At 41.6% G+C, this 21550-nt stretch overlaps 1 protein-coding gene across 1 annotated transcript; it reads left to right on the top strand.

The window, feature by feature from the left end:
* Positions 1-1236: 1236 nt before the first annotated feature.
* On the top strand, positions 1237-4017 carry LOC131577670 (uncharacterized). The gene is made up of 2 exons (XM_058835711.1): positions 1237-1281; positions 3370-4017. The coding sequence occupies exon 2, from the start codon at positions 3373-3375 to the stop codon at positions 4015-4017; it is 645 nt and encodes a 214-aa protein (XP_058691694.1). The 5' UTR covers positions 1237-1281; positions 3370-3372.
* Positions 4018-21550: the final 17533 nt, after the last annotated feature.

The following is a 21550-nucleotide window of genomic DNA, read 5'->3' as shown; positions in this document are numbered from 1 at the left end:
ATAGACACTGGAGCAGATGTTACCATCATCGCCCGCTCCGAGTGGCCAGACAATTGGGAATTACAACCTGTAGCAGGCATGATTTCAGGAATTGGAGGGATGACAGCCTCCATGAGGAGCAAACAGAATATTGTCATTGAAGGAAGGACCTGAGGGACAAATGGCAACCATCAGGCCATTTGTGGTGAGAGCATCAATCACCCTCTGGGGACGGGATCTCCTGTCCCAATGGGGAGCTTCTCTGCGGATTCCCAGCAGGGATTTTTAGTGGGGGTCACTGAGAAGCGCGCCACGCCTACCATCCTCCAACTCACCTGGAAACAGCACCATCCAGTGTGGGTTGATCAGTGGCCCCTATCTGAGACCAAACTGCGTGCACTGGAAGCCCTTGTAGAGGAGCAGCTTGCCGAGGGCCACATTACAGAGACCAATAGCCCTTGGAACTCCCCTGTCTTTGTCCTACGCAAACCAGGCAAAGACAGGTGGAGACTCCTTCATGACCTCTGAAAGATCAATGATGTAATTGAGGACATGGGCCCCCTCCAGCCTGGCATGCCCTCCCCTTCAATGCTCCCCTGGGATTGGAAGCTGGCTGTCATTGACATCAAGGACTGTTATTTCAACATACCACTCCATCCTCAGGATGCCCCCAGATTTGCATTCTCAGTTCCCTCTCCAAACAGACAAGCACCTTTAAAAAGATATCATTGGCTAGTCCTTCCTCAGGGGATGAAAAATTCTCCTAACCATCTGCCAATGGTACGTGGCCCACATTCTGTCACCTGTGAGGACCCTCATCTGGGAACCCTGTGAGGTTCCCAGATGCCGTCATCCTCCACTACATGGATGACATCCTGGTTTGTGCTGCTGACAATGACTATCTGCACCAGACTTTACAAAAAACTACCCAGACAATTGAGGATGCTGGATTTGAGATCCGTGAGGACAAGGTCCAGCACACCTGCCCTTGGACCTACCTAGAACTCCAGATCCATGAGTGGACCATCGTGCCCCAGCAGCTGACCATCAGAGATGACCCCAAGACCCTGCGGGACTTGCATCAGCTCTGTGGGTCCATCAACTGGATACGCCCTTTGCTTGGGGTAACAACGGAAGTCCTTGCACCCCTCTTCAACCTGCTCCGTGGCAGCGAGGCCCTTGATTCACCACACTCCCTCACACCGGAGGCCCGGGAATCCATCACCAAGGTCCAGGAGGCCCTGTCTTCACGGCAAGCCCACCGCTACGAGCCCAGCCTGCCCTTCCAGCTGGTTATCCTGGGTAAGGCCCCACGCTTACACGCACTCATTTTTCAATGGGACACGGCATTGAAGGATCCTCTCCTTATCATTGAGTGGATCTTTACACATAACCAGCCCACTAAGACTATTACCACTCCGCAGGAAATCATGGCTGAACTCATTAAAAGAGCTAGAGTCCGTCTCCGCACTCTTGCAGCCTGTGAGTTCACCTGCATCTTCCTCCCACTGGCAACTGGAAGTTTGGAGCCTTTGCTCCAAACCAACGAGAGCCTTCAGTTCAGTCTCGATAGCTATTCAGGCCAAATTTCTATACACCCACCTGGCCATAGACTTTTCAAAACCACATTTAATTTGGTTCCCAAATCATTACAGAGCAAAACACCGCTCCAGGCCCTGACGGTTTTCACAGATGGCTCAGGGAAATCCCACAAGTCCGTCATGACTTGGAAGGACCCCAAGACACAGAAATGGGAGTCTGATGTCCAAGTGGTCGAAGGATCACCACAAATTGCTGAATTAGCAGCCGTTGTCAGAGCTTTTGAGAAATTTCAAGAACCTTTCAATCTGGTGACTGATTTGGCTTATGTGGCTAAAATAGCTATGAGAGCAGAACATGCGTTTCTGAAAGAGGTCTCTAACCCAAATTTATACAAATTGCTTTCTGAACTAGTATATCTTATCTCTCACAGAAAGCAACCTTACTATGTCATGCATGTGAGGGCGCACACAGACCTCCCAGGTGCCATTGCCGAAGGAAACAGGAGGGCAGACGCCTTAGCCATGCCTGCTGAAGCAGCCAATGTCCCTGACATTTTCGCACAAGCAAAATTGTCCCACCAGTTCTTCCACCAAAACGTGCCTGCACTGATGAGAATGTTCAGACTACCCAGACACCAGGCTAGAGCAATAGTTGCCACCTGTCCTAATTGTCAATCTTTCCAAATACCGGTTGTTAACTCCGGGGTTAACCCCCGAGGACTTAACAGCTGCCAGATATGGCAAACCGATGTCACTCACGTCCCGTCCTTCAGGAGAGTCAAATACGTACATGTCTCCGTAGACACCTTCTCTGGTGCAGTGTTTGCCTCAGCCCATGCAGGAGAAAATGCCAAGCACACCATCCGACATTTTCTCCTTGCTTTTGCTACCCTGGGAGTCCCAGAACAAGTTAAAACAGACAATGGACCTGCTTACACCTCTCACAAATTAAGAGACTTTTTCAATGAGTGGGGGGTGAAACACACCACGGGCATTCCTCATTCCCCTACAGGGCAATCAATAGTAGAGAGAACCCACCAAAACCTAAAAAGAGTCCTTGATCACCTGTGGGGAGGAACAGAAATCATTCCCCTCATTGAGAGGCTCTGTGAGGCTCTGTAACGCTCTATATGTCATGAACTTTCTAAATTGCTCACCTACAGAGCCTGACCCCCCTGTAATTCGGCACTTCTCTGATTCAACTCATGCCAAACTCACAGAGAAGCCGCCAGTGCTGATCAAAGATCCTGAATCACAGCTAACATCGGGACCTTTCCCATTGATTACCTGGGGGACAGGGTATGCATGTGTGTCCACACCATCAGGACCTAAGTGGCTCCCAGGGAAAAATGTGAAACCTTATTTAGGCCCTACAAACCCTGCACCAGATTCAGAACTTTCAAAGTCTCCTGAGACCCACACAGGTCCAGAAAAACAGCAGCCCACTGCAGCCTGGAAACGGAGACGTAGTCGGAGTCCACAGAACCGACCTGCCACCAGACCAACAACCAGACAGAGGCCAAACCATCCTGCTACCAGGGCCGCAACGAGACGACTGCCAACGTCACGCCTGACACCGTGACAGTACACAAGTCTTCTTAACTCCCTCCCCCTTCCCCTTCTTGCCCTCGTTGCCCAGCCCAAATTGCTAGTTTGCACCAAAGTGCACCTCTGTGCTGCTGCTGGTGTCGGGTCTTGTGTCCCCAATACACAGAATAACCTTGCTTATAATTGTTTGTTTTTTTGGTTTTTTTGTTTTTTTAAAGAGGGGGGAGACAGGAGAGGAAAGGGAGAAAGAAAATAGCTCCCCCCCCAAAAATCAGAGCTAATCTTTTATGTCCTATTGTAGAAAATGGAGAGCAAAACCATCCTTGAATTCCTGATGTTCCTGATTATCTGGATGCTCCTGAAAACATCAGCTGTGGATGCCTGGCTAGTAGCACAGCCCCAGGAGAACGTGTGGATCACCCTCGCAAAGACACTCCAACAAGAACGCATGTGCTTGTCCATGGGCAGCGCCACCAACCCTCTGTCATCCTGCCTGGTAAGGATTCCTTTAAAGCCCCATGAACATCCTTTCACAGGGAAAGAACCCAACCCGGTAGACATTTGGGATGAGTGGACAAAGATCTTGCCCCATGCACCAGAGGAACCCCAGGAATTGGAGCTTTTGGGATCCTCCAAAGCTACCTATTACATAAATTTTAATTATCACCCAGTAGCCAATGCATGGCCTGCCTCAAAATACCAAAAGGCAATTAAATCAAGGAAAAATGTGACTCCCAACAGTAAAATTTACAGTCAGTCCAAATGGTGCAATTACACCAGCAGCACACGATCCACCTCCTCTCACTATCCCAGAGTGCTGCCCCGGGGAGTGTTCTTGATGTGTGGGGATAGAGTGTGGGCAGGAATCCCTTCCCGACTCCGGGGAGGTCCTTGCACGCTTGGACAGCTTACCATCCTCACTCCAAATTCAACTCTAATTAATACATGATTGGCTGAAAAAGAATGAATTGGCCCGCCAAAAGAAAGATCTCGCCCAATTAGAGGAAAATTGCAATAGCCAAATTAAAGATCGGCCCTACACAAAGAGGGTGGTGATGTCAGCATTTTTGCCGTGGGCAGCTGCTGCTAAAGCCCTTGGTGAGCCTTCTCACCTGGAGTGTTGGCTTGGTAAGCAGGCCAACCGGACCTCCTCTGTCCTGAGCGACCTCCTGACAGATGAAGAGACTGTTAGGCATGCCACGCTACAAAACCAAGCTGCCATAGACTTTCTGCTCCTGGCCCATGGACACGGCTGTGAGGAATCAGATGGTTTGTGCTGCTTTAACCACTCCAGCCCCAGTGAAGGCATCCACGTCCGCATCCAGAGACTCCAAAATTCAGTCCAAAAACTCCAGACTGAAAAGGAGTCCCAGTGGCTTGAAGACCTTTTTGTGAGCTGGGGACTCGAGAGATGGGTTGCCTCCATCCTCAAGAACATTTTTTGGGTTTTCTTGATTGTTATTATCTTCCTAAGTATGTTTTCATGTTTTTAAGAAGCTATTAGCTAACTCTCTAGGGGATGCCTTGTTAATAAGTAAAGAAGGGGGAGTTGTGGGTACAGAGGAGCCCACTGGGCCCGAGGTCCTGGCTCTACCCTGGAGACAAGATACTTCGCTGTAAGAGAGACACAATGTGTCGCTCCCAGGGGTCTTTGAGTTAGTTATGTTAAACTGTTGTGTTTCATTGGTGTTCCCTGCTGCTGTCCCACCCCGATACAGGTATCTCGGGCTTCCCCCCGCCCCTCTCCTCTCCGATAAATACCCCGGCTTTTCCCCCGTTCGAGAGATTCTCTGTTGCCGGCACCCCTCACCGAAGCTCTGCCTAAATAAAGGTTTATGCTTTAGTGGAACGCTGGACCAGCTTTCTCGTCCCTGCTTCCCGTGTTGCCTGCCTGCCTGCCTGCCGCTACCGCTGAGCTGAGCTGAAATCACTCGCCTGCTCAAAGCTGCTCACGCGCTTTGGCCCAGCCCTTCTCAGGGCTCCTTCTCTAGAGAAGTCGCGGTGCTCCGGGCTCTTCGTTGCCGCGGCAAACCCTAACAAGTAATGGAATCTTTTCATTGCCTGTTTGTTCCTGAAGGTGTTTCTTGCCCGGCATTTAGTATCTACTTAGTTTACACCAGAAAACTCTTAGTGAAGAGGAGCTGGAAACTCATGTTATTTATTAAAAAAAAAATAAAAATAATCCTGTCAAATATGCATGATATTAGGGCTTAGGGCTCCTGGAAGAACTATTTGAATATGATACAAATAGGAAAGCAGACCTATATTTTGTGTCCTAAAGGTTAACTCTCTCTCAAGGGAAAACAAAAGGATGCTATGAAAGCAGGTAGAATTGGTGTTGCTGTGCTGGGGAAATATAGAAAAAAAACTTCTCTTGATCCCAGATGGAAGAAATGCCCCTGGATCAGACAAGAAGGTAGGCATTGCTTTTCTCTCTTTCTTGAACTCTGGGATAGACAAACTGTTTTCACAGGCAGGGGATTGCACAGAACTGCCTGTCTTCAGTTCCTTAACCAGGTGTCATCTCAGGCTAGGAATACATATCCTAGGAAGCTCCTTGAGCTGCTTCCTCACTCACATCGAGGCTCTGCAGTATCCTAAATCAGCCAAAACCTGCAGGGTACAAGCTGGCCTTGAGTGTTGTATTTCAAATAACACAGAGCAGTATTCTTTCAGAAGGGACATCCTCCCTTCTGTAACTGTGTCATTCCTTCTGCTATTAATGGGAGCCGCTAAAGAGGGAGGATAAACCTCAGAAAACAGTGACTACTGCGTGACGCATGTCCTTACTGAAGCAGTTAGCAAATTAAGTCTGCTTTTTCTCTCTTCAAGGGCCACAGAACAGCTGAGGGACATTATTATTTCCCAGGGCAATCAGAAGTGAATCCAGAGGTCCAACAAATATTTTGTTTTCACTCTATACTTGTTTCACTACCCAACTCCAGTGAATTTTTAGTTCAATGTCTCTAAAAAACAGAAAGGAAAAGTACTGCTGCCATTATTGCTATTACAAATTGCCAGTGATATGAAGTCAAAATGTAGGCCATATTGGAAGTTGTAAGCATCATGAATTTTCATTTGTCATAAAAGAATACAAAAAAAGAGAATGTTTTTTAAGTTTCAGGGAACAAATGAGAATTTTTCAAAGTTTTCTATTTTTTACCTTACAGGAAAACATGCAGGGGAATGGAAACTCTCAACTGGAACAGCTGCTCAGTACAATTGTCACTTTTATGCATCTTAAGCATCCAAAACTGCAATGACAAGTCACATTCGATTGGCTTTTCCTTTACACAATGTTACAAATAAAACTTCAGAGAATCTTGAAATTATGACAGGAACATTTATAAAAACTGTACAAGTTTAATGGTGTAAGAACCATGTTTCCTGCTCAACTCTATGGCAGGTGTTTCATTTTTAAATTAAAAATTTATTGCAGCGTGATAATCTGCAGTATGGAACTTTTTCCCAATACTAAACCCAAAGATTTCCTACCCAAAAAAAAAAAAAAAACCACCAAAAAAACAACCCAAAAAATTAAGTGAGCCTTATCAGAAACCAGGATGGTCATAATTATGATTGTCAGTATCCTCAAAATTAATTACAATTTCAAGCTGTGACAGAGCCTAAAATAGCAAGAGCTGCTGGTGATCCAAAAATCACTCACAGCATGTCCAAGCTAGTATTTGGCAGAGAGCATATGCAACTTAAAAAAAGAACATAACCCTTTAGGCCCATGCAAGCAATTAAGCTTTTTGTGGAAATGTCAGGCCATAAGTATGAAAAGACCTTTCAATTGTTTATGCACAACTTTCCTCTAATTAGCAAAAAGTGATTTTAATTTTTGCCCCTTCATTTTTCAGATAAGACCAGATGGGCTTAAATTTGGAGAGCAGCTGTTCTGTTCAAAACAAAATAAAGAAAAAAAAGGAGATGATTCTTGCCAAGTCAGACTCCATGATTCTTACAGTGAGGGGGTACAAGTAAATGCCAATCAGCTTAGCAGCATTGAGAGATACGTAAGGAACTTAGCCTGAGAGCTCTGCTGACGACGTAAAACAAGAAGACATTTCCAGAAGTGTCTGTCAAACAAAGTATAAAAATAATCAGAGGCTGTTGGCACAAGTTACTGTGACTCTAGCTGATGTTCAAGTGGATGAAATTTAACAGCACTTTGATAACTTTAATTTCATTGTTGCAGTGCTTCTTGCTAATGTTCTAAATGCAGTGATCAGTGAGGTAAAAATAAATGATATGATCATGTTTTATAGAGCTACCTTGAAAAACTAATGGGAAGGATTTTTCTTCCATTGCACAAGCTGTTAAATCACTGCTGTCATATTAACCTGTGCTTTCTCTGCCACTCTTCACGGCTCTGTCTTTCATGTAAAAGACAGTGACTTGTTCCTCCTCTGTCTCCATCAAGTTTTCCTGAATCTCTGAGCCTAAAACAACACACTTTAAGTCTTGAAAGTGATGACCCCAACACTGAATAACTACAAAGTAGGTCAGTAGAATGCAAAGCTAATGTCACCTACTGAGTAGGCAAAATCACACATTGTTCCTGGAATCTTGTCTTGGCTTGAATTTTCTAGAAGAATGCTAAGCCAGTCTCCTGACTTTCTAGGCTTCAATATGTAAATTGAGATCAATATTTATCCAAGCACTGGAGAATGAGGAGGTAGCACTAAACGGTAGTTGTTTAAAATCCTTGGGTAAGAGACTACTTATGTAAATCTTATGACATCGACAATCCATTTATAAGAGGAAATACATAACACAATGTCTTTCAAACATCTTTATGCAGTTCTGCTAAAAGACCCAAAATGTAGGATCTCATTTAGATTTTTTGGTGATGTGTCATCAAATGTTATTGTGTTATTTGGAGCTCTTTCTAGAATTTATAAGAGTTATCTTGTTCACTCTGCCTCTGTTTTCCCTTACATCTCTGGTCTGTCTTATCTCTTTGAATTAGAAGCTCCTTGCAGCAAGGACTATTGCAAGATGTCTGTGGTACCTAATGAGTTAATCATATTTTGGCCTTGTTGGCTCTGCCTTAACACATAGTGCTAAAAATTAATCAATTTAGTGCTTAGATTTACAACTGCAGTTTGATGGAAAGTTAGAGTCCAGGAGACAAGTGATATCCTCTTACACTGGCAGAGCCTGCAGAAAATTGTTCCTCTCAGTAGGTCAAAGCAAGAAAAAAAAAGGAGTGAGGGAATGCGTGTGATGTCAGTGCTCCTGCAATATAAAGCTGCGACAGAAGCATACATCTCCATGAAACAAGTAATAAAAGAGCACTAAGAATATCAAACAGATCCCCTTGGTTCCATGTGTTGATTGCAGTCTTTTGAACGTAGCCTCTAAGTGTTAGCTTTCTCTTCAACTCCCACTGAATTTTGTTCCTTTTTCTGATTTCTTCCTATCACCTGGTGTATCTTTATATATTAAATATATAAAGAAAAGCTGAACATTAAAAGCAATCCAGGACACATATACCAGTATTTTTCTGATGACACAAAAAGAGGGAAATGCTGAGATTTTGTTCATATCAAGACTAAAATTGCAAAATGATGGGATTATCAGGATTCTCCCTGCAACATGCCAGCTGGGGATGGGCTATGCTACAAGGCATCTTATGAAACTGGAATGTCAGGATGATAAACTCCTTAGTCCTGTGAGAACTAACTGCAATGATATTCAGCACTCGCATTGGCACAGAGGATGATTTGATCTCAGAGGTTATTAATTTGCCCTAAAAATCCAAAGAAATACAGGGCATAACAACGATGAGAAACTGGCCAGTTGAAGAGGTAAATTGGTTGTTGTCTTGAATGGAAGAATCAATGGCAGGGCTGTGTTTGAAATACCACAGCCAATGCAATAGCTCAGAGTAAAAGCATGACTCGTGTTTGTAGCAGATGGGTATAGCTGTGAGTACTGTCTGGAGGGTCTCTTCATTCATGCTTACATTTAAAGTATAGGAGGCAGTAGCACAAGCTGGGATCCATTCCCCCAGCTTCATCACAAGGAGTTTGGATCTGCTCTGGAAATCATGTCTCACCAAATTCTTAGGACAGTGTTAAAGCACTGGCTGTGGAGCATCTTTGCTCTGCCTAGTAAGGGTCTAGGAAAGAAAGAGTATTCATCTGCCTTCCTCCTTGGCTTGTCTGCAGAGCCTTCAAAGGAAAGGTGCACGAACAAAGTCCATTTCACACGTACTGCTGAGAAGCAACTGGATGGCAACAACTTCACCTCCTTAACACCGGTCCAGCCTGAGTCTGACCCGGCAAGCCCAAAACAGAAATCTCTGTATCTCATTACCAAAACTCTGAACCATCCAACTCATTTGACTTCTCATTGTGTAGACTATAAATAACTTGATTCCAGACATAGCCAGGTGGTGCAACAGGGCAAAGGCCGCCACAGAGGAGCATGTGCTCTAATCAAAGCCTGTATGTGAAAGCTTGCTTTCAACTTGTATGTCCAGTGGTTTACATTGAAGGTCACCTGCCAGAGGTGGCATTTGGCTGTCTTTTCAATGGATGTTGGCTGCTTTTTGGCTAGGGAACTGTGTTTCCCTCAGGCTTCAGAGGGAAAATATGGTACACCATCCCCAGGATTAGGAAAGCCAGGGGGCTAAGCAATAGCATACAAATGCCAAGGAGCTGACTTTGATGTAGTGGTTAAGACTCCACAGGAATTCCAAGGCCAAATCCCATGGATCCTGCTGTTGGCACGCAGAGGAAGCTTTCCCTCTGGCTTCCTCACTGCTCTCAACCTCTTTTGCAGAGGCAGCACAGGCAGCAAGGTTGTGAGGCTGCCCTTGGCTCCTGGCCAGCACCTGCATACTGAGCCCTGGGCAGGAGGTGACCGACTGCAAACTGCTCCCTAAGGCTGCTCCCAGCAGAACTAACAAACTCCTCACAGTGAGCTTTCACTCCCAGGAGAGCAGTGGTGTCACTGCTTAGTGCATTTGTTTATTATCTTCTCACCAGCAGCCTCCACCTTCAGCATGTCCTGCACTCCTGCTATGGCAGGAGCAGTTTATCTAGTTTGCCCTGCTTATTACATTGTCTGTAGTTATGGCTAAGGCAATGGTTGCTGGTGAGGGATATCTCCTAAAGCCATCTTTCTTTTTTGCAAAACTTGCAGTCTTTCCAAGGCACGTTTCTTTGCAATTTCCTTCATAGCAAGCTTACATCAAATTTGCCACCGTGGGGTTCGATATCCTGTGCTCTCAGCATGCAACAGAATGGCTTAACACACTGCTTTCTTTGTTGGAATCAAGAAGAATTGCATTTTATTTTGTATTATATCCATGCAGCAATATAAACAAATGTTGCTGCAGTGGCTTGGATCACTTACATGAACACATCATTCCAATGGAAGCTGCCTAGGTGCCCAGTAAAGACAGAGGGATTCAGGAACCCAGTGAGTAATGGCTAAATTATAGCAATGGTCCATTGTGGGCCAAGTTGTGTCTGCTTTCTGTCCCAGTAGTAAGGTACCTAGAGGACATGACTAAGATTAGAAGATGAGAAAAAAATCATACAGACAATTAATACAGACACACCTAAAGAATTGTAGTACTAGCAGAGCAAGTCCTGCTTAGGAACGCTTCTAACAATTATCAACAATTCTTTAGAAAAGAGCCACAGTTTACATGTGCAGTCAGTTGCTTTCTAATTGCTACAGCAGGCTACCACTGGGAAGAACAAAGGAAATATTTAGCACATCGTAAATTCTTCTGCAGCCCTGCCGAGTGGCTGGAGTTCAGATTACAAGTTTATAACCAACATTTGAGAGCAATTTCTCCTCCACTTTGAGAAAGTGGGTGGGGAAGCTGTTCGACACTTTCTTCAGATGCCTGAAGTAATGTGCGTCTGAAAGAAATGAGGGTTCAAAATTCTCTTCCACTTGTCTTTTGATTCAGGCTTGTAATGTACTGTTATATATATAAATTCTAAAAAAAAAAACCCTTTGCTAAAAAAACAGATGAATGTGTCATTGTTGTTCCCGTTGCTGTAACTATTATCTTCCAACTTCAGTGCTATTGTGGGTGATTTGCTGGAATCTTACTGATCAGTATTTGCTCCTGTCAATGGGATCTCGCACACAAGGGGACTGGAGGGAAGGCATTAGGCTCCTTGAGTAGGTACTTAATCATGTCCTTGTCTTGTGAATGAGGTGTTGAGGCTCTGATAATTGCAAAGATTTCATGATCTAGCAGAAAATAAACTGGTGCTCTGGCCAAGACCGCCCCCCCCCCCCCCCCCCCCCCCCCCCCCCCGGTCAATTTAATTTGGACTCTAGGTGAATTCAGATGTTGCTTAAATTTCTCCTAGCTTCACAGGGATAGAATATTCTCCATTTATTATTAGTAATGAGAAATATTACTGTCTACACAGCAGCTGCCAGTAACGTAGAAGAGGTGTAAGCAAGAGAATCTGCTGTGCTTTTCCGCTTGGAGAGGTTTCAGTGTTAACCCTCTTCAGTTTTCTAAACTTCTCTTAAAAGAAAAAACTGTCTAGGACTTAAGTCATGTTATATGCTTGGATGCTTGTCTATCTACATCATCTACTTTGATATGCTTGGGTGGGGTTTTTTGGGGATTTTTTTTGTGGGGTTTGTCAATACTTCAGTATGTCAGCCAGCATTACAACCCATGCATATTTGCTTCCTCCTTCCCCAGTTGACTTAAAAATGCAACACACTTGGAGCTGAAAAATTCAGACTCCCACATGCCTCTCTGTAGCCAAATTAGAAAATAAATTAAAAAATGAGGGATTAAGTATAGCTCTCAAAAATCACTTTTCAGTACTCTGCCCTTTGCTACATGTAGTGTATCTACATGTAATGTATTTTCTACATTGCTGGCCTGACAAAAAGTTCAGTAAACATTCAGAAATTCAATCTCAACAGCTTCATAGTGATACAACAGAGACACTGTCACGATCTTACTGAAAGCAGAAAAATACACTTTTCCATTGGAAATCCTCCACCAACCTCTGAGTATAGAACTCTAAAATAATACTGTATTTATGAAGCCAGCTCTCAGTCACAACTTTCTGGGGATGTATTCCTATGAGAATGAGAGCGGTTGACAGTCTAATGACACTCAACTCTACAGAAGATATAGAAAAAGATATAGAAGCCACTGGTTTAGTGTGGTCTGGCACTATTACTGTTACTCCATAACAATTAAGATTAGATAAACTTTTAAAAATTGTTTAGTGGCAGGAGACACAGCAAGTTTGTGTCATTAGAGGAAAAATCCCAGGGCTTGGCCATTGTGTGGAGACTTAAAAACTTGAAGCAGCAATACAATGGAATGGCTGAGGTGCTCTGTAGAAGTCTGTTTCTATTTATGTCTTTCTATCATCAGCTTTGCACTCTCCACCCCCACACACATTACTCCTCTTCCACTGAATAAATTGAATATTTCACCCATGAATAACAATCTTCTTTCACTAACCTAAAAGTGCCACACAATGCCTTCACACCTGCAGCATTTCCAAACTGCAGGTCCTGTGGTCAGGAAAGGAACTTAATAAGCACTTCACAGCTGAGATGGTTGTGGCTTAGAAGCAAAATGTTTGGCTGAAACCTGAATTTTATCATTGTAAAACATGTAATTTTGCCAGCCGTTTGCTCCTACAGCCCGTGGTCACAGCAAAACTATTTCCGTGACAGTAAAGCTATCTAGAGGGCATATTGTAAATGCATTTACTTTTATAGTTTGTTGCCAGTTTGGTAATCCCTGTTTAAAAGAAATTGAGGAAATGATTTTAAAGGTTAAAGAAATATGCAGACTACAGGACTGGACATGGAGAGGCTGCCCCCACCTTCTGCTGTTAAATGAAATGACAGATGGGTGAGACCTTATATCATGAACATAAATGGTACTTCAACAACTGATGTTATTGCCACTCTTTTTTCCATTCATGCTTCATCACAAATTTTCTCTCCTTTCTTGTCTCTCCTCAGTGTTTACCTGTTTTGAAGCACTTGAGTCTCCAGTGGGACACCTAAGCTTGCAAGCACTTAATGTATGGGGAATAATGGGGTTTTACTATGTGTTAACATCATGGTACCTACTTGCCCTAGTAAGGCAAGCAAATTCAGACAGTGCTGATGACCTGCTTTTGCTGGTCTTGTCAATCCTACCATTTTCACCTGAATTTAATGTAAAGCAAAGTGTGAGTCTCATGAAAAATCAAGATAACATTGGCTCCTTTCATTACTTTCCAGCGGTGACACAGGACAGCAGCAGAGCCACTCAAAGGCTCTTAGATCTCTTTGCTTCATTTTCTCAGATGACCCTAAATTTCTTCTTAGTGTATTCCAGCCTTTGTAGCTGTGGCCATATTTTGCAGGGTTGTAAGGTGTATGGGTGACAGGCAGGGAGCCTTAGAGAGGAAAAGATGAGTCTGCATTAAGAGATGTCAAACACTCTTGGGGACTCTGTGTCTGTGTCAAACATCATCTCCCATTACAAATAGGAATTGGGGCCCAACAGATTAAAACTGAACAGAGAAAAATGTGCAAATAACATGGGCTGGCTCTGCCAGAGGCACACAAAATGGAGAATACATATAGGAAGTAATTGATAGAATATATATACTTAAGTGTTTGGATTTATATCCATAGCCACACAATATTTAAGTCTGTGTAAAATGCACATTGCATTTGGAAAATAAATGTGTGCTTGTGTGCTTTCTGGCAGACTAAGCTCACCAACTATTGTAGGCACCAGCAGCCCTTGAGCTTTTCCTCTGAGGAGGTGCAGTACAAAGCCAGTAACAGACACAAAAACAGTCAATTTATGCAAAGAGACAAAGAACAGCCCACTGAGAGTTGCAAAAGACTTGTGCAGGAAGGGAGTTTACCCTCCTTTGGGTTGTAACAGAGCTTGCGAAGGTACATCTGCTGATGAGAGTCTGGGAAAGTCTTGCAGCTGGTTAGTGGGTCAGATGTTTTCATGTCACACGGGACTTTTTGAAGCACTGGATCTTAAGTGATCATGTAGCTTTCAGAAGCTTGAAGTCACCACTGTCTGCATGTCAGCTCACTTTTGCTGTTGCCATTGCTCCAAAACAAAGCTCATATTTAATGCTTTGAGTCTTGGCATAACACAGATCCCCCAAACCACATTTATCCCATGACCAGTGATGAGTGTGCAGTTCTATTGTTAGAAGCAAACAACTTCAAAACACCAAAACATATGTTTTACACATATTTTCAACTCTTTTCTTTGTGAACAGCAAAATATTTTTTAAACTTATTTTTTTAAAGTTTTTAAGATCTCCACAGTGAGATCTTGATTAGTTTTTGTCTTAGACATGAGTATCTTTTACACAAGTGTGTTTTGACATCAGCTCTTTTTCTTGCCAGGCCTAGAAGTTCTGGGTGCAATGTGCTCCCTGAATTAGTTATGATGTCACTAACACCTAAAACCAGGCATTTTTCTGTCCTGATTTAGGTGTTAATGACATCATCATCTGCTACAGTGGAAACAAACACCTAAAATTTATGCCTGGGTATGTAAATCGAGGAGTAGCTGGTTTTTGAAATACTTCGCTTTAAAATGTAGTATTTAGTCTAGACACAGATTCTGTTAATGATTTGGTATCACAAATGTTCCATGTACAGAAGAATTGCAGCTAACCTTTAAGAGAAAAGAAAAAAATATTCGAGGTTATAAAATGTTTTTACATACCTGAGAACAAGAACTGCTCCTCAAATAAACAGGAATATAGTTAAATGACTCATAGGGCATAGTAATCTGATCTGCTTTATTAAAGTTTATCAAGAAAATATGAATCAAAATCACCTGAGAATCTTTAAAATTTTAACTGTGACCTCTGAAACAAATGGAGTTATGGCAAGAGAAAAAACAATAAAAAAGAATAATTGGGTTGTGTTTCCAAAATACTCAGGTAAAGTTTAACCCATTCTTCCATCTTGATCTGGGTGACCATAGTAGCTTTGGAAACATCTTAAACTGATTTTAAAAATCATCATATTAACAATGATGCAACTTGTCAAATTTATGAAGAAAATTAAAGCTATGTGTTTGGCACAATTGTTTGCAGATTTTTTTTTAAAAAATACTTCAGTCATTTTCAGTTCATCTGAATTTCAGTTCATTGTGCTAGGCCCAATCCAGTACCAGCTCATCCCAATAAAAAGCCCAAAACAGCTAGATGATGCCAGTTCAAAGGAAGACCATCTCTGCAGCTCTTCTTGTCAAAGGAACAAGTAGCCTTCATCAAAATCAGGATTCTAGAGTGGAAAAGCAGCAGTTTTATCAGGGAAAGCCAAACTGTCCAACTTTTTATTCTCAGATTATCTAAATAGGATTACAGTGGTTTAAGTGCAAAAATCTGGGCTTTCATTTCATGTGACAAGGCTATTATGTCTACTTTGATCACAGATTTCTGAATGTATTTTTAAGGAGATTAAAGGCAGTTCCACAATTTACAGTAGAACACACAGTGAATTAGGTACTGTCCTCACAGGGATGCTGCTTTTGCCTATCTGTTGATTCCTCTGCTGAGTTTGCTGACTTATCCAAGAACAGTTTAATGTAATATACATACACAAACCTCTCTCAGGATGGAAGCCAGCAACCTGATGTATAAAGAGTCAGGAAGTGGTAAACGGGAGTTAAAATCCTCTGAGATATAGCCAGGAAGTGAACCTTGGTCACACATCTCTTTGGTCAGAGCTCAGACCACAGTGTTACAATTTTAAGGGAGCATAAGCATGGCTGGAATCCTCCCCCAGCTATTCTAAAGAACTTCAGAAAGTGCTACTATGTTTTATGGGTTACTGTTCCTTACTGCCATGTTTTAGGGGTGACTTTGTGCAATGTATTTTAATAAGGCCCTCAAGGAATTTAGCAGAGTTCCTGGATGCCAGGCAGGCTGAAGTGTGAAGGTGGAAGTGAGCAGCCCAGTTTTGTTTGCTAAAAATTAGTAATTTTCTGCATTTAGAATGGTTTTCAAGTTGCTAAACCACCTTTCATGTTAGCATCTCTGATGTCTCAAGGATTAGCTCAGACAGTTTTCAGTAGCCCCACACTGTATGCAGTTCTCTGCATTTTTGCCTAAGTCCCTGTTTAAGTCTCCAAGCTCTTATGTGGGTAAGCACAGATTGAGAAAACACCACTGGTTGAACGTAAACTTTTTTTTGATAGTGCTTATTTTACCTTGGTGCAAAGTGACACCTACTGTCCCTTTACATTTGTATTATTATCTGGAATTTATTTGTGATGGGTTTATTTTTGTCTAACAGTAGAGCCTAAAGTTGTAGAGAAGCATCTTGAAAATAAAAAAAATAAAGACAAGGCCATCTCAAAAAACATCTGCGTACATTAGCCATTAGTATTACTATTGTTCTTGGATATCCTCACAGCAACTGCATGCCTTAAAGGTTCTGGAAATTGATTGATTGTTCCCAACCTACTACATAGTTTTAGTTGATTAACCACATATATTTTTTTGCCAATATGTCTGGCTACCTTTACTGCATTGCTGGCCATATTACAGAAACAGATTTTTTAGGGATTGGAATCAGTTTTGGCAGCAAAGGATTCAGTTGCAAATTCATAGGTGATCTTAAAATTTCATTTGACATGAAAGAAAACTCTTTGCAATGGAAAAATAAGAGCCTGGATTCTATTTAAAATGACATCTCCACTTGTAATTTTTTTTTTTTTTTAAGCTTTAGCATAAGCTCTCTTAGGGACAGTGCTCACTGAAATTTTTGGTATTTTTCCTGATCATTTGAGATCATTTTCCTAGGAACAATGTAACATCCTGTCTTTTGAAAAGCAGAAAAATATCTGTTCAAAACAGCTTTACATTAAAAGGCCTTTTGTCCTTTTCTTTGTCTTTTTCAGTCTTTAACGAGTTTTTTATATATCTTAATGGTTTGAAAAGACAGATGTATTTTATGTAATCTTCCATGTAAGTTTTTTTCATTTCACTTACAAACTACTTTACCATATTTTAAGATGCAGTCATGCTTTCATGGAAAAATCACGGAAAAAATGTGAGCAGTCCTTTGTTGCCCACCATGAACTTCCAGATAAAGTGTGTATAAATTGCAGTAGGTAATAAAATCCCAACTTATAAATAAGCCACAATTTTATTGTAGAAATAGCAATTAAAACTGTGTTGTTCTGTTTTATTTTTACTCCAAGACTGTAATATATGAGTTTCATTTGAGTAACAGTTAAATAGTTAACAGCACACTCTCTGTTTTGCTCCAAGGGCAGCTCTATGTATGAAGTTGGAGACCCCAGACTGCTTAGAGATATAATGATGAACGGCCCCCTTGTAGGGAAGGGCTTCCAGAGCCTACCAGGAACGGCTGTAACCCAGGCATTACAAACTTGTAAGGAACAATGAAAGGCAGAGATGCCAAAACTGTCAACCTTGTAACAGATTAAATAATTTAGGCCAGATGCCAGGCTCTATGATTTCATGGATTTCTTCTTTCTGAAGCAGACCTTGACCAAAATGGTATCCCATATTTTCATCTTTGTAAGCCTTTCCTCAGTTTACTGTCAGATATGCTTTTAATTCTTATAGTTCTGACATGGTTTGGGCACAGAGCTTTAACTACATTTTGAGCCTTAGTCTGCAAGCAACAAAAGACAAAACAATTGGTTTGGTGGTTTGAACAGATGTGAAAACGTGTGCCTTGTCTGTTGACTTGGAGCACCAATAAATTTTACATCTGTTTGACCTGTGGCAGAGATCCCAAATGTGACTTGAAAATCACCAGTGTTACTTGTCATTTCTTCTCTGAAACAAGCATTTCATACCAGAGAAGAATCTGTGTTGTTTTGACTTGAAATGGAAGCAGTATCCATAAATATCCTAAGTATATGCTAAAAAAACTCAATGTATACCAACTCCTGGTTGGGAAAAATCAAAATCTGGTGTCTGTAAATCTCCCAAGGCAAAACACAAACCAAGGAATACAAACTTGTTTGTATTCTCCCTGGTGGCTGTGGTTAGAAGTTGTGAGTTGTTTCCAATTTTGCTGACTCTTCCTCTGTTCAAAACCTGCTCTAGCTTGCATTATTTTTTTTTTTTTTTAATTGGAAGTAGTCAAATCACCCAGCCATAACTGGCAGGCTTCTGTCTGTATTGGGCTCATGTACGGTTTAGATTTCATCATCATCTTCTGGACCTGCATGGGAAGGGAAGGGAAGGGAAGGGAAGGGAAGGGAAGGGAAGGGAAGGGAAGGGAAGGGAAGGGAAGGGAAGGGAAGGGAAGGGAAGGGAAGGGAAGGGAAGGGAAGGGAAGGGAAGGGAAGGGAAGGGAAGGGAAGGGAAGGGAAGGGAAGGGAAGGGAAGGGAAGGGAAGGGAAGGGAAGGGAAGGGAAGGGAAGGGAAGGGAAGGGAAGGGAAGGGAAGGGAAGGGAAGGGAAGGGAAGGGAAGGGAAGGGAAGGGAAGGGAAGGGAAGGGAAGGGAAGGGAAGGGAAGGGAAAAAGGGGAAAAGGGGAAAAGGGGAAAAGGGGAAAAGGGGAAAAGGGGAAAAAAAAGGGGAAAAGGGGAAAAAAAAGGGGAAAAGGGGAAAAGGGGAAAAGGGGAAAAGGGGAAAAGGGGAAAAGGGGAAGGGGAAAGGGAAAAGGGAAAAGGGAAGGGAAAAGGGAAAAGCAAAAGGCAATATTGATTATCTAATTAGGAGCTTGATTTATCCTAGTGTTACTTTTTATATAATATAAAAATTATATATAATTTGCTGGAAACTCTTCACAATTATCCCATTGTGTTGATTTCAGTACAGTCCTATGAAAGGTCTGAAATTTGTACTGTATTCTACAGTGTCCAGCAGATACTACAAAAGCAGAACTAATCTGAAAACAAATAAATTAAGGAAGTCTACAGTTGATATATATTTATAGAAGCATTCTTCTTTATTTAGCAAAATTGTTTTCAGTTTGAACAACTCTCTCCTGCTTATGTTTTGTGGAAGTAATCCCAAGTTTTCAAACCATCACCAAGACATAGGGAAGCTGTTGAGAAAAACAGCCAGGCAATGGATACACTATAGAGAGATAAATTCTAAAATCACCACCACATTATAAAAGTATCTAATGAAAACATCACATAGTATGCAGACAAAAGATCACTTTGATTCTCTGGCACATGTATTAAAAGATATATTCGTATGCTATAAAATGCTACATGAAATACCGTGTACAGTTCTATCCTTTAAACATATAAAGATATATTATAACTCAAAGCATGCTGACCACATATGACATTTCACATAGATACTACTAAATTAGCAAAGTGCTATTGTTTTAATGTGTACTTACTGCATTATTTTTCTTGACTAGGAGATGCAGAGATGAGATTCTCTTCAGTTTTTCCATGGTCACCAATATATTAGTGTAGCTTAAGAAGAAGGTCTTACTTCTCTGTGTGCTGGGGATAATGAAAATTGCTCATGAAATTTCAAGTAAAATAAAATAAAGCATAAAAGACATGGTCTTTTCTTTATTTCTACCATAATTGAGAGAAATGAGCAAATTTAATAAAAGCAGTCCTGCAGAAAAGTAGTTTGCAGCTTCATGGTGAAATTTTCAGTTTTCTTCATTCTAGTTTAAAGTTATTATAAAAAGAAAAATATCTGTTTAATACTAAAATATGACTTTATTCAATGAAGTTTTCCCCAGGGCTAACCTTGGATGTTCAATATGGATCTGGGGGAGGGAATCCCACCTGGAGGAAACTGGGCAAGCTTCCCTAGCACAGATTTGAACTCTGGAATATAGCAAGGCCACACATTATGTTCACATCCCTTAATTGACACATAATTCCATAAGGCTGTGATAGAGAATAAAAGCAGAAGTACAGCTTCTTTTACTTGTCATCTCTTCACAGACATGAGATAGCAGCGAGTTTCTTAGATTTTAATCTTAATCTGATTGTCCAAATGTGATCCTACACTTGTCCTGAAGCCACACATTCATGACAGTCATGCATGGTGCCTGAAGTGGGAACCTCTGCCACAGCCTGTAATGAGAGGATTAATTGTAGACATGATGCAGAACTGGAAAGGGTAACTATTTCTTTTTGCTCATCCATCACTATGGAAATATCTGAACTATTTTGGCTTTCTTTACAAGAAAATATTAATTGATTGCTTGCTTGTTTGATATCTTAATGACAGAGTCAAAATTTGGGACTGGGGAATTCTTTTTGTGGTGTTAGGGTTGTTGCCTATGGAGATCTGAGGAACAAAGCTGAAAAAGCATCAAACCATGACTTCCAGAAGATTTGAAGACAAAATTAGGAGAGACATTGCAATAAAAATGAGAATTATGCAGCAAAAAAGTGAATCCGTTATTCTTTTTAAACACAGAAGATTCAGGAAAATCCTTAGAGACTATTAGAGCTGTAGAATTGTATCAGGGTATGTTATTGACTGCTATTGCCTGCTATACTTGGTCACATGCTAATCAGACTATGTGTGATTTAAAGCCCATTTATAGTTTAATTTATGACAAATTGCACTACTTTTGTGGTATTTTAAGGTGTCACAGACAGTTTGGATGTAATCCAAAAAGCAAGCAATGTTTTCTTCTTTCTGTAAGAATCAAGCAATGCACTTTTCTTTCCTTGATGAAAGATCCTGGCTCAGCAGACTGAGCTGCCTCACAAAATATATATATGTCTGAAATATAAGAAGCTTGCACTGACAAAGAAAAAGCCAAAAATAAAATAAAGGCAGCTAGCTTGATGACAAGCTGGCATGTTCAAATTTGAGGCTCAAATTCAATGTGAATCACAACCATGTGACTCTTACTCTGTTTCAGAATTGAAGCAGAACTCAGATCCTGCAAACAGAACTATTCTGCCTTGATTTACACATGTGTGTGGAGACCTGCTTCAGTCCATGGGGTCACTTGCTCATATGTAGAGCTACATGTGGACTGGATTATCTAGGTAATGCCATGGAAAAGCTTTCTGATTTTCTTTTTTTTCCCCCCCTTCTGATGACTTACCATTGTGACACTTTTCCTTCTTTTGGAAAGGCTACCAACAGGAAGGACTGTCGGATATTGTAAAAAAAAGTTCCTGTGAAAATAAAAGCTGGCCAGATTTTTAAGCAATACTATGAGAACTATATCTGCAGGCCTTTAAAAATGCATGATTGTTTCTAAAGATGTGAGAGAAGGTTGTCAGTAGAAACAGGTCATCCGTAGTTTCCATGTCTGACTGCACTGGGAGCTGGGGGGAGTAGACGCAAGGAGAGGGAGAGGTAGAAACAGATTGTAATAATAAAGCCACACAATAGCATTACACATAGAATTTAACATTAAATAAAGATTGCCCAAATTCTTACCTGCAAATGCTTAGCCTGGTGTTTGTTACACTTCCAAGTGTGAAAGTAAAGCCACAAACATTTATCATGATTGTCAGTAAGGGCCCCTTCCACACCTCTC

The sequence above is a fragment of the Poecile atricapillus genome, chromosome 3 (assembly GCF_030490865.1).
Source record: "Poecile atricapillus isolate bPoeAtr1 chromosome 3, bPoeAtr1.hap1, whole genome shotgun sequence".
Classification (NCBI taxonomy): Eukaryota; Metazoa; Chordata; class Aves; order Passeriformes; family Paridae; genus Poecile; species Poecile atricapillus.
Note: the sequence above shows the minus strand (reverse complement) of the source record. Positions and strands in the feature narration are given on the sequence as shown.